At 36.2% G+C, this 14,108-nt stretch overlaps 1 protein-coding gene across 5 annotated transcripts in view; it reads right to left on the bottom strand.

The window, feature by feature from the left end:
* Nucleotides 1–597: 597 nt before the first annotated feature.
* rassf5 (Ras association domain family member 5) overlaps nucleotides 598–14,108 on the bottom strand; it is a 42,715-nt gene continuing 29,204 nt past the window's right edge. For all 5 annotated transcript variants that reach the window (XM_058790951.1, XM_058790955.1, XM_058790952.1 and 2 more), the window contains 4 exons: nucleotides 4,179–4,283; nucleotides 3,795–4,077; nucleotides 3,587–3,702; nucleotides 598–2,931 (listed from right to left, as the gene is read on the bottom strand). In XM_058790951.1, the coding sequence (XP_058646934.1) occupies nucleotides 2,779–2,931; nucleotides 3,587–3,702; nucleotides 3,795–4,077; nucleotides 4,179–4,283 (657 nt within the window). In that variant the 3' untranslated portion in view covers nucleotides 598–2,778. The remainder of the gene's footprint in view (nucleotides 2,932–3,586; nucleotides 3,703–3,794; nucleotides 4,078–4,178; nucleotides 4,284–14,108) is intronic.

Below are 14,108 nucleotides of genomic sequence, written 5' to 3'. Positions count from 1 at the left end.
GACAAGTTTGTGATGCAGTATTTAATATTACCATAACATGATTTTTAAAGCTAAAAGGGTGAGAATGTAATATCATGCACCTAAACTGGTTTTTAATTTTAATAAAATATAAATTTATTTTGAAATAATTTATGCATTTCAGTTTAAATTATTGTTTTAATATTTCTAAAATTATATTTATTTTGCATTTCTAATAATTAAAACAAAATTATGAGTAACCCAAGATGGTTGCCTCATTTCTATTTATATATATTTAGTTATTATTTCTAAACATATTTTTATTTTAAACTTCAGAATTGTTAGTACACTGAATAAAAAATTTATGCAGAAACGATTTTCACTCATTTTCACTCAGAAATTGTTAGTGAATTTCACAACTAATCACAAAACATCAGCAACTAACATTGAATAAAACATGACATTTTTAGGTAGAAAGACTTGTAAAACATACTCCAATAATCCTTGTTTTATTTAGAAAAATATTATTTCTAAAATTACATTAATTTTTTTAGATGTATAATTTAAACTACAGATTTGTTCATAACCCCAGTAAGTTGCTTCATTTATTTCAGTGTAAATAAAAGAGACTCATCACAATGAAAGGGTGACCTTTTATTTTATTCTTCAGTATATTTACAGCTTACTATACATTTTAAACATTTGATACTCAAAAACAAAACAAAAAAACATTGCCCAATAGTACTGATTTGTCCACATATTCAAGTTTACACACACTGAAACTAAACCAAAAATAAATTAAACAAACGCACACATGCATACACACGCACACGCTTTATCATTTTAAACACTAGTCCCAAAAAGTCTCACATGGTCTTAAAGGCTCAGACGTTGAAAGCACCTGGCTACTGCCACTGAATATGTGTGAACTCTCTCAACGTGGAGTTATAGGGAAGGACATCTAGAGCATATGTACAGTACACAGTCAAGATAAACTACACAGAGACTAAAGGCACTGCCAGCAGGAACATGGCTGTCAGGGAGAAGCATCCTGAGCAGACATACAAGGCCCTGCTGCTTGCTTAGAGTAGAAGTGATACTTCCAGTCCGGCAGGATCTGTACCCATACAAGATCAAAATATACAGGCCGAGCACATGGGCAGAGTGATCCAAATGGAAACATATGACTTTAAAGTGCCTCTACAAGCATACCAGTCCGAATTATAACTCAGACCTCTGCCATCACAAATCTGCTTGCTAAAGATGTCCTGTTTGGTTATTTGAGAGATTGAGACTTAAATGTGCTTTTAAAGGAGAAGAGAAATGAAATATCAGTGCCTAGAACATCAAATTGCGGGTTCACAGTTATTCCCGACCAATATGGAAAACCGCTTCAGTGCTTTTGAATGCTCTTCACAAATAATAAATTCCCTCAGTGTCACAGACACATTCAATTCACCGCAAATTTAGCAGACGCGCAATAAAATATGCTAATTTTCAAAGCCAAAAAAAAAGTTAAATCCATCTCTTGTTCCCTGTACAGAACAATATTGACTACTGTACATACTGGTGGATCACTCAGTGGTTTGTGTCGGTGTGCAAATCACAGACATCCAGACTCCACTTTACATTAGCAGAAAGATCTTTATAAAAGCTTTAGTTTGGGAGCTTGTTCTGTTTTCCTTTGGTGTAATACAGATTGAGATGCTTGCGGTTTGGATCCGCAGAGCTTTCCAGAGTGCTGATCTAGGAGATGCCCTCTAATCTAACATGACCTTGTGTATTACTGTATGTGCTAAAAGCCGAAGTGATTCAGAAAAGCTTACCACAGCCCACAATCCTCACATCCAGTGATGCTCCCTGCACATTAAGTACTGGTGGCGCACTTGAGAGACTGAGGTGATTTGTCAGTGCTGAGCGTTTCTAAAAGCAGGACCAGAGGAGCTCAAAATGTCTGTGTCTGAACATGCTCAGCAGCCCAGATCTATTCAAACACTTTTTTTAAATAGATATAGTGGCTAGTGAGCTTTGTGACAGAGATGTGCAGCCATTTTGATCATTTAAATAGAAAAAAAGAGATATTTTGAATCCGTGGGGTGAAATATTGAGCTGTAGGGTGAAACATTATCAGTAATACAGTACGTTTATAGTTATATTAAGACAATCTCCAGTATAAACAGTATAATTCTTTTTTTTTTTTTTTACAGTAGCATGTTACAATTGTTTATGAACTGTATAATTTGATATGTGGACAAGGTTTCTATTTGTCCTCTGATATTTCGCAGGCATCATGTTTTCTATAACTTAAGTCTCCCCACTTCCTTTTCGGACAGGAAGTACTTTTTTTACTCCGCTCTTTCATATAGATATTCCCTGATAGAGGACATGCGGTAGATACAAGCAGAGAGACCAAAGGGAAAGTCATGCTTTAAGTAACACTTGCAGTAGCAGCAATAGCAGCAGCATGTAAAAAACGCAAACAGACAAGGTCAATGTAAAAAAAAAAGAGAAAAAATTAAACGAAACTCATTCATATCAAAAAAGCATGACTGCCAGAAACATATTCCTGGGCTTTCAACAGTGTGCCATTTCTGGAGAGAAGGATTACTCTTGAAGTACTAATCGTTAGTTCCAACCTCCTCTTCGTCTTAGTCATGTCTCGATCCCTTTGCCCGTCTTTGGGGGTTAAAGGTCACAGAAGCATGCTGAGAACGTGTACAAAGTCCTGAGTGGAGGTTTTGAGTTTGTCTGTTGGGCTACTGGTCCTCCAGGCTGGCCCAGTGTTGGCTCAGTGGGGTGAAGGAGATTTGTTATCCTACATTAGCCGGGTTTGCTCTTGACTTGACCCAGAGCCTGTAGCAACTTCTCCCTGTAGGCAGAGTAACGCTGCTCCACCTGCCGCATGCGCTCCTTCTCCTCCTTCTCCAGGATGATCAGGAAGTTCTGGAGCTCAGGGACTGAAAACGCATGCCACTGAAAAAAGACGGAACACCTTATTAGCAAATTTGTCTGAAATAGAACTGTCTATTAAACCGATGTTTTTGTTTGCATGTGTTAGGTTAATTGCATGGCTTATGTCAATGTGTTGATCAGAACATTAATTTTGTTTTGTTTACATTACAGTAATACATTACATTATAGTACATTACAGTAATTTGTTTACATTATCATGAAAAATAATATAAAAAAATCATAGCAAGAAATTGCTTTTATTTTCATAATGATAAAGCAGGCTAAAAAAAATAAAATAAAAATTATGTACAAATATAATTGTTTCTGCTTTGTAGAGTTTCCTGTTTCTCAAACAGCAAAGTATGGCACTAGAAAACCCAAGGTTAGGGTTTCGATTACCAGGAAAAGTAAAAACTGATCAAATGTAAATGTGTACCTTGAATGCATTGTAAATTGTGTGATTAAATCTAAAATGAGTTTATATTCATAATGATAGAGCAGATGAGAAAAGTATAAAACACACACACACACACACGTATATATATATATATATATATATATATATATGTTAGTAAAATGATTTCATTAAATGATATTAAATACTTGATCATATTTATGGCGGTGGGCAAATATTCCAAAAAAATATTACACTTTTAAACAGAATAGGAAAGCTCACCTCCACCTCACCGGTCTCATTTTCTTTGAGTACAAAAGACAAGTTCTCTAGATCAGGACCTGCTAACAGCCTCAAGTAGAGTGGGCATTCTGATAACGGCAACTTCTGGAAAAGATCTGAAAAATCAAGCAAACAACACCTTTGTATTAAACATGGCAGCAGTATTATACAATACTAGAGTATATATCATTTTCACTTGAACGCTTACCCTGGCTGTCTCGACGGGTCTGGCTGTAGAGGGCGAACTTGCGTGGGTTATCCTGTACCATGAACTTCTTCAGCAGGCCCTGAATGACCTCCCTGACCGTGGTGGTACTGCTGATGTGTAGCTGTTTAACGGCATCGTTGGGCAGGTAAAAGGATGTGCGATTATCTGAACTTTCAGAAGAGGAACACGGTCCTGGCGGCTTCCCGTCCACATATAATACAGTCACGGGCCTGCGCAACTTCAAGTGAACCTTTATGAAACCAGTGTATGTGCCATCTGAGCTCTGGAGGATAGCAAAGCAACTTCAGTCAGGTCATTTCTCACTGTAAAATTCTCAAATTACAACACTGAGTGCAAATGCTTTGTTGACAAATTAGTACTCACTAATTTCATTCCATTCTCCGTCACTTTGGAGTTGTAGTCATCTATTTTAGCTTTAATCTCTTTTTCTGTGAGGGATGTTGGCTTCTCTTCCTCTTTTGGGACATTCTAAAACCAAGATAAAAAAACAGTGAGCTCAAGGTTAGATGAGGCATCTTTATATCAAACACAGTAGAGGCCTTGTACGGTTTTAATGAGCTGTGGAGGAAAAGGCCATCAACATCAACACTGCAGAAAAGCTGATGTTGACATTATAAGCATTTGACAAAACCTGACAGTACAGATTAACTGATGTGAAGGTGCTGTATAAGTCACATTGGTTGGACTCTCAACTAGCTGATTTTTTGGTGCACTTTGCTTTTTGGAGTTCCACGGTAGTTTTTTTATTTTTGTACTGACCACTGGTATTGAGTGTAGAGAGAGCAGAACATCTCCAAGGGAGGAAGAGGGGACAGCTGATTGCTGCTGAGATTGCAGACACTTACATTATCAAGATAACCAGTTATCTATCCTTCACAAGAAGCTATTATGTGATGTATGGTGCTTGTATGATGGAGAAACTACCCTCTGCTGGATCCATATCGAGTGAAACATGGGAGGATGGGAGATCCTCCACAAAATGCCGAACTGAATTTAATGGATCTAATGACTCTAATACATTTAACTTGCGATATTAAATGAGTTTTGTGGCTTTTAGGCCATGTCTGCTATCTATTCGCTAATGTGCTGCTAAATATTGACAAAAAGAACCTTTAGGAGATTGTAAATTGAAAATGTACATTATTTCCAGGAGAAACTGTTCAGTTGGCAAGTCAAGATTTTAAATAAGTCTCTTATACTCACCAAGGCTGCATTTATTTGTAAAAAAAAAAAAGAGTTAAATCAGTAGTACTGTGAAATATTATTGTAATTTAAAATAACAGTTTTAAAAAAATATTTTTCCTGTGATGCAAATCTGAATTTTCAACATCATTACTCCAGTCTTCGGTGTCACATGATCCTTTATAAATTAGAAATCAATATGCTTATTTGCTGGTCAAGAAACATATATATATACACATTCAAACAAACATATACATTGATATTTATGTTTGAATATTACTACTACTCTTATTGATCAGATTCCAGGGGGCCATGTGACTCATTGAGTGCTATAGATATCAATCTCTCTGTCTCTCTCTGTGTGTAACAGTTCGAATGCCTCTTGAGTCAACTTTAAACAAATCCAGGTTGATCGAGACAAGACTAGAGTCTATGCAATTACTTTTTTGGCCTCTGAGGAGTACTCTACCGATCCATAAAGATTCATCAATAAATAACAGGGAGAAACACCTGTCATTTTAATGCTCTCATGCAGTTAAATCCCAAAGGATGTGCCATTTATTCCCTATTTTTTCATGAATTGAACAGTGTGTGTTTATGACCCTGGACAACAAAACCAGTCATAAGTAGCACGGGTATATTTGTAGCAATAGCCAACAATGCATTGTATGGGTCAAAATTATCGATTTTTCTTTTATGGCAAAAATCATTAGGATATTAAGTAAAAATCATGTTCCATGAAGATATTTTGTAAATTTCCTACCATAAATATATCAAAACTTAATGTTTGATTAGTAATATGCATCACTAAGGACTTCATTTGGACAACTTTAAAGGTGATTTTCTCAATATTTAGATATTAATAATAATAATAATCTCAATTTAAAAAAATAGACTCTTATGACTGATTTTGTGGTCCAGGGACACACATAAAAAATAAATCGTCGTTATTTAAAATTGCAATATTATTTCACAATATTACTGCTTTTACTGTATTTTTGATCAAATAAAAACAACAAAAAATATATTGTCCTCCAAATATTTAAAAATGAGCACTGATATGACAAAATCCTTGGTAGGGTCACACATTCACTCTAATGGGTAGAAATAGTGATGGGTATATATAATGAGAAGGAATGATGACGGGGCACGTGACACTAAATATGCCATCATTTCCAGTGACAGAAAGAAAGGTTCTCTTGGAGGGGTTTTCTAGGGGGAGTGAGATCCAGTTCAGTTGCTGAGCAAGCCTTAGCAACAAAGATTCTGACGGAGGTATTTTTAGCTACTAGCTGCATCCCCCGTAATACACGCAAAGTGAGTTTCTCTCTTCTTTTCTGGGACGAAAGAATAAGAATGAAAAAGCAAGATCATTTATTCATGGAGATCCCTGGGGCGCCAGCATGGCAGCTCTATGTCTCATTGAGCAGAAAGAGACAGACTCATACACACATGAACACACAAACATTAAGCCTGAGCAGAGAGGAAGAAGAATTTATCTGGACGCTTAGCAAACAAATTAACTTCTGCCTGGCCCACACACTACAACTGCATGGCATGAACAAGCTCAATGGGTGGAAAGTTCAGAAATCTTCTCAAATGAGACATCTTGTTATGAAAGACGGAATCTGCAGACAGGATATGTGCAATACTGCTGCACTTGTGCTGTTGCGTCTTGTGGTATGTGGTGGCACGAAAGAAACACCTCGCCAAATGAAGCGACGCAAAATCCTCAGTGAGGGGGAAAACTGCTTTAAATGTCAGACTTGAATTTACACAGTAGCTCTATGTGGGCAATGTAGCCAAAACAATTATATTTGTATTACACTATTTATTTATTTTTTGATCATATATAATATGTAGAATATTTAGAAAGAGCAGATTGTTCCTTAATAATTTGAGCAGTTGTTGCTAATTACAATCAAAATTATTAATGCAACAAGTGAAATACAGCAAAACTGAAATGAACAGTGTGTTCATGGAATTCATGGAAATTAAGAAAGTTTACCAACTCTGGCCCCATTTTACTACATAATCAGAGACACAGTTGAAACGTGTCTCATATTTATTTTTTGCAGAGTTTGCAGAGATACAAATTTTCAAACAAACTTTCTTTAGGAAACTTAAAAGGCAAAGAGAGCCACTGTGACATCCTATAGTCAGTGTTCTGTGAAGAGAAGTGTTATCTCATGGTCTGTGCAATCGTTCATGCAATATACTGTACGTCACATTCACTTCTTCAAATTCTCTGTTTTGTATTGTGTGGTGTAGACCATAGACAATGATCAATTGTGTGAGATTATCCAAAAACACGTGTCATAGTTCAACCACAGAAGGATATTTTTTTAAAAAGATCAAGAAAATGAAGCCTGCATGGTGCCATTAATTTAATGTAAAGTGGGCCATTTCTGTGCCTCTAGTGGCACCAAACAGTACTGCAAAAATACTGTTTTTTCCCAAACACTTCCAGTCCCTCTCTCTACCATTGGTCAATAAACCAGATTTACACATCCACTAGTTGAAATATTCTGCCATTCCACAATCAATCTACAGATCTGATATTCTTTATTAACACTGACAAGTAAAGACACAATGTATATTTTTGTGACATCCTCATTCTTCATTTTTTTTCCCACTAACTTGAATCCCTTGGTGCACACAACCAAAATCTCTCAGGAATTCCTGTATTTGTGACCAGAAGACTGTGAGCTGCTAAATATATCTTTCTCCCTCCCTTCCTCACATCCAAAGCAGAGAAAGTGGCCTTTTGGAACAATGGGGCAAAACAATGGAGACCAGTTTAAATGTTCACTCTGCTCCTGATGGTCTCTTTCAAATATTGTGTGTGTTTGACTGCACATGCAGTCTACACAACATCCAAGCATGGTCATCATATGCCATCACCGTCACATTTTGAGTGTGAGTATATGAATGAGCTCTGATCTTCTCTTGAAACACGGTGAGGGAAGAATCCTTATTGTCTGTGGGATGGTTTTTTGCTGGAGAAAGTGTGTAAGAACGCATGTGACAGTGAGTGTGGGAGTTGTAATTGGAATAAAGGGCATCATAATTGTGTGTGATTGTAAGTGGGTGGGTAATGTGTGGGATCTCTCCTGTCTATTCACTGAGGCTCACAGTATCTGCTGTCATTCAGAGAGCTGACCCACATCTGAGCTACACATGCAAAACAAACCTCATCACTAAAGGTAAAAAGCAAATCCTGGTCAGTTAGCTTGAAAAAAACACTCCATTGCAGGTTTCATGCATCAATAGAAATGCATGTTTTTAAAAACATCTTCATCTGCAGACACATGATTTAGTTTCAGGTCTGAGACAGAAATCACCTTATGTGAGAAAGCTGTGAATTGCACCTTTCAGACATCAGACGTGACCCGGATATCCTGTGAATGCACAAAAAACGCTGTCTGGAAACATATTTTTCTAGAACACTCCTTGTGATGACTAAATAAATAAATAAATAATAATTATATATATATATATATATATATATATATAAAACAACCAGATAAAACCTACCTAACCTGTATGAACTGAACAATATATTTTCCTCTACTGAAGAATGACTTTCATTGTTAAACGCTCCAGGCCATTTTTTAAATCAAAATGAGAGTTAAACAAACAGGAAAGAAAGTCATAGAAGGCCCAAGTGGAGGGTGTTAACCATGTACATAACAAAGGTGCCTTGGGGCATGACCTGTGCAAATATCAACTTACAGAGCCTACATGTCACGAAAGAAAAGGGCACGGCTGTAAATGCTATCATCTCAAAGTCATCACTGCATGTCAGGCAGGTGTCCTTAAGCGCAGCACACGGCTACTCAGACTGATTAAGGAACACAATGCCCTTAGTGTCAGTTTCAGGCAACATGCATCTACGTCTGCACCTGCTGAATGGCCTCAAACCAATAATCTAATTTGGATAGGCACTGCACGTTCTCCTTATCAGCGTGAGAACTGTACTAACAAAAAATACAGGAAGTGAGAGTTGCAAGTGTTAGCCGACATCGGTTCTAGGGAAGCCTGATGTTCAGAGGAAGTATTTTGCTAATGCATTGATAATGTAGTTTAATGCACTGGCTTCAGCTGCAGTAAAATCAGCCACGGCTAGTCAAAAACAGGCAAGCAAACGAGAGTCTATTTATAGAAAGAGAAAGGCTTCTCCTGCACATGGCTGCATGCATGATTTTTAACAGCTCGTGTGTGTGTTTCATGTGTGTTTTCATATATGCTGTATTAAATGCAATATAAAAATAACACAAATACGTACATTTATGCCATGTTCTGTCTGAATACTCGATTCTGATTGGCTGGCAGGTGTTGATTAAATTCGTTTAACTGCACAGGTAGTTCCAGGTCAGTTTAATCATGTTCTATATTAATGCGCTTCCTATAAACATTGGTAACCATAGTAACATACAGTTACAGTCGAATAGTAATACAGACGAAAATAACCATCATTTTTATCGTTCCGGTCAAATATTGCAGCACAAATATTGTTAACATCTTTAATATGTGAATGCTGGGAAATGACCATGGCATAAACGGGATAATCAACGGCTAGCTGTGCATTAAACGATTTGAATGCACTCCGATGTGCGTCGGGTGGTTCATCGCCTCCACGTCATGCATTCAAATCGTTTAATGCACAGCTAGCCGTTGATTATCCCTTACATATAAGTGCACAGATACAGACACACACACACACACATATACATAGATATATACTGTATATACATGTGTATGCATATATGAAGAGTTTATTTGCAAAAACAGATAACTCAAAAAATCATGTTTTTTATTATGTTATCATGTTTTTATTGTGTTTTATTGTGTTAGTTAGCTCTTTTTTTTTGTTATTTTTTAACCTAGTCAAAATAACCCAACTGCAGTTTCATTGAGATTAAATGGAATGCACAATGAAAAAACATGATTTCTGAGAATTGTTAAAACTGTTATCTGTTATTTTGCAAATAACAGTTATCTCTTTGCAAATTAACTCTTCATATATATATATATATATATATATATATATATATATATATATATATATATATATATATATATATATGTGTGTGTATCTATGCATGCATATATGCAAGTATTTTTATATTTATATGTACGAATATGTGTGCATATAATAATAATAATAGTAATAATAATAATAATACTATTTTAAGTAATCAAATTGAGCAATCCGGTTTTAAAATTTATTTTCATATTTGTAAAACAATATATAAACATATTCCATCAAAATGTTTTCGTGACTACATAAATAATCAAAATGCACATCCCTAGTGCTTGGTGTCAATAGGTGTGAGACTGCATTTCTCAGCATGCTTTCAAAGATTGAAATGCTTTTAATTGATCTTTCTTGTGTGTCTCTCTCTGCTGTTTCTGCCGCAGTGTAGGAATGATGTCTTGCGATCTGCTCCCTCCCACACGTTGCATATGTGTACTCATTCTCTCCCTCTCTCTCATTACTGGGTCAAGTGTGCAGCAGGAGATTCTCCCCTCCCTCTCTGCAGCCCAGCACAAATGCAAAGCCCATCATCTGCATGCCTGAATAAACAGCGTAGATCATCAGAGTCCACGACACCAGTAAACACAAGCCCTATGCTATCAATCCATTCAAATGCCTTTGATAATGAAGATCTTAATTATCCGTGCATCGTGCTTGGGTCTGTTTTGTTTTTATGAACCATTACCCCATGGCATCCCTATAGCAGACTGATACATATGATTGAATTTGAACAGCCATTCAATTAAACAGCTATTATAATGTTTAGAAATGAGAAAACTCGACTCATTCTGCTGTAGCTTACCAACTAGGCAGCCATTTGCTGAAATGACACTACAGCTGCAACATCTACCAGATTTGAGCCTCTCTTCAATCATACAAAGGTTTATGAGATGGCGTATAACTTTCAGTACTCATGGAGTGCAAAACCTTGAGCAAACGGCCTCATGTTTGCATGACTTTCCCTATATAAAATGTTAAAATATCACTGGCTGCCCTTGAAGAGGAAGCTATTTATTGTTTGTTCCTGCTAATAGCTGTCATTTGGGTCTAAAATTGACAGGTTAAAAGAATTCAAGACTTGTGTAATGGATGTTTTCCTTCAATGTGTTGTCTTTAATAAGTTCCTGGAATAATTATCGAACACAGAAGCAGCAGCATTTATCAAGGCACTATTCCTCAGTGCTCTTGGTTTAAAAGCTTTCGGTCTACTACGTTTAACCCGGCGAGGTAAATAGGAAGTGTATTATTGATCCATAAAGCAATTTTAATCCCATAATTTACAAGAAGAATGTGCACACTAAAGTGAGAACATAAACTAATCTCCCATTTATCCATCCCTGGGGTTCTTCTAAGAGGACTTCCAAAGATGCTAAGAAGAATTAGAAGCTAACTTCACCTTCTGTGTGCTTATAACTGCCTATTCAAACTGCACTTACTTTTGTTTAGTAAAAGCAAAACACAATGTAAAAGTGGTCTTATAATTTAAAAAGCAAACAATAGAGGTCTTATCTCAATCCGATAAACAAATCAAACGGCCGTCACTTAATGACTGAAATTACCTTGCACCTAGCAACACGATACACAAACAGTCTTTCATAACAACCCTGCTGAAAACATCAGGTTAGAGCAGGATGAACTTTTATGTTGGGTTAGGTTGGTTTAAACTGGTTTGGTGATGGTTTAGAGCACAAGAAATGTCTCAATAAAAAAAAAAGCCTTGCAGTATAAGCAAAATGTGATAGGGACATCAGTACAACACCAGCATTCAAAACACAACTTACACTACCGTTTAAAAGTTTGGGGTTAGTAAGATTAAAAAAAAAAAAATACTTTTATTCATCACAGATGCATTAAATTGATTAAAAAAAAGACAGTAAAGACATTTCTAATGTTACAAAAGATATTTTGGTAACACTTTATTTTAGGGTCTCTTAACTAGTTGCTTATTCGCATGCATACTACTAGAATATTAGCCATTTATAAGTAGTAATTAAGCACATATTGATGCCTTATTCTACATGACCTTATTCTACATCCTTAATCCTTAACAACTACCTTTCTAACTATTAATAAGCAGCAAATAGGAATTTATTGAGGGAAAAGTCGTAGTTAATAGTGAATAAGTGTTCCCTATTCTAAAGTGTTACCGATATTTTTAATATATTTCAAATTATATTTTTAATTATTTCAAATAAATTCTGTTATTTCTAATTTTCTATTCATCAAAAAATTATCATTGTTCGCAAAAAAAATTTTTTTTTAAATTAATTAAGTAGCACAACTGTCTTAAAAATGACACTAATAAGATACATTTCTTGAGCAGCAGATCAACATGCTGGAAAATTTGTGAAGATTGATGTGACACTGAAGACTGGAGTAATAATGCTGAAAATTCAGCTTTGCAATCACAGTAATATATTACAGAATATATTAACGTAAAAGATAAATCAAATAAATACAGCCCTGGTGAGCATAAGGGACTTCATTCTAAATTTTACCAACCCCAAACTTTTCAACAATAGTGCCTGCAGTATGGTAAAAGACTGACAACCACATACAAACGCAATAATTTAAACTGTGCCCACTGAATGCCCTCAAACTGGCAGCTCACATTGTGTCCAGACAGAGATGCGAACAGAATGAATAATTCACATCCTGAGAAGCTCTTTCCAAACCTGATACTGCAGAAAGTGATGTAAGGCTGGTCAGCTCAGGTACAGAAATGAAGTCCGAAGTCTTTAAGGACATGAAATATTATTTCCACTTCTGTGTTGCTCATTTTCTAGCTACATTATAAGACCCAACCTGCATTATAATTGACGTTTTGGTCACTACACAACTTTACCTCAATTGAAGTCTAAGATAGAGAGAGGCCTACGGTAACAGGAAGTCAGTGTAAAAGCTATGGGGTCTTGTAAAATAACACGCTCTTTGATTCAGGGAAGGACGGGCTTTTCTGGCACAATCAGCAGCCATTTCCTTCCCCTCAAAGCATTAGAGAGCTCTGAGGGTGTGAGAGTGCACTCTATGTACACTGCCATGTTTAAAAGAGTCTATAATGAAGGTCAAGATATGCAGCTAATGCATGCATTAATGCTTTCGGTGGATGGTATTAATGCTAATACATGAAACTTACAGTAAAAGAAACTCATATAACTATTGTGAAATACTAACTAAATTAGTGTGGAACAAAGACTTTGCACACTTCTTAATCTTTCATAAGAACATCTTTAAGCTCTTATCATTGTAAGTTTAAGCGACCTAACACAACGGTGCAATCTCCACCTACTAACCCGCTTTCGACAGTCACTCTAACAGAGGCTTTAATTCAAAGCGACTTACAGGGCATTCAAGGTATAAATTTTTTATCCGCCCATGCGTTCCTTGGGAATCATACCCACAAACTTGATGTTGCTAGTGCTATGCTCAACCAGAATTTGGGGCCTTCATTTTACCTATTCGTTTGAAAAAAGGTAAACATACAGTCTAAATTGTGACTTCAAACTAGGAAATGCTAATATTTCAGTTGGTGTGACAAAATGGCTGCTATAAAAATCACATTAACTGACAGCAAGGAAAACAATGGATAAGCTTCTTTCTTATCCAATAATTAGTCCTTGAGAGACTCTTCATTTAAATCAAAAGTGTTTGCAGTCGCTCTAAACAGTGCAAGGTTTCCATTGACAGTGTTTCCATAGACATACACTCAGAAAAAAAAGGTACAAAAGCTGTCACTGGGCCAGTATTCTTTCACAAGGCAAACCTTTGTATCTTCTTTACCCCTAATGGCTAGACATTGGTCCCTTGAAGGTACTTATTAGTGTCTAAAGTGCATACCTCAATGGTACATTTTAGTACCTTTTGAAAGGATATCGCCCCAGTGACAGCTTTTGTGTGAGTGTAGAAAAATCTACAGCCTGTCTCATCTAACTTTAACAACCTCAACAGGGTTGAACGAAATGCAAAACAGACAGGGCATGTTGTCACTCAAAACATATCAGGTCATAAACATGTTTCGAATGCAGCAGTTCAACATACAAAAATGCACTTCCGTATACAAACTTCCGTGC

Source organism: Onychostoma macrolepis, chromosome 11 (genome assembly GCF_012432095.1).
Source record: "Onychostoma macrolepis isolate SWU-2019 chromosome 11, ASM1243209v1, whole genome shotgun sequence".
Taxonomy (NCBI): Eukaryota; Metazoa; Chordata; class Actinopteri; order Cypriniformes; family Cyprinidae; genus Onychostoma; species Onychostoma macrolepis.
This window is presented reverse-complemented; position numbering and strand designations above follow the sequence as displayed.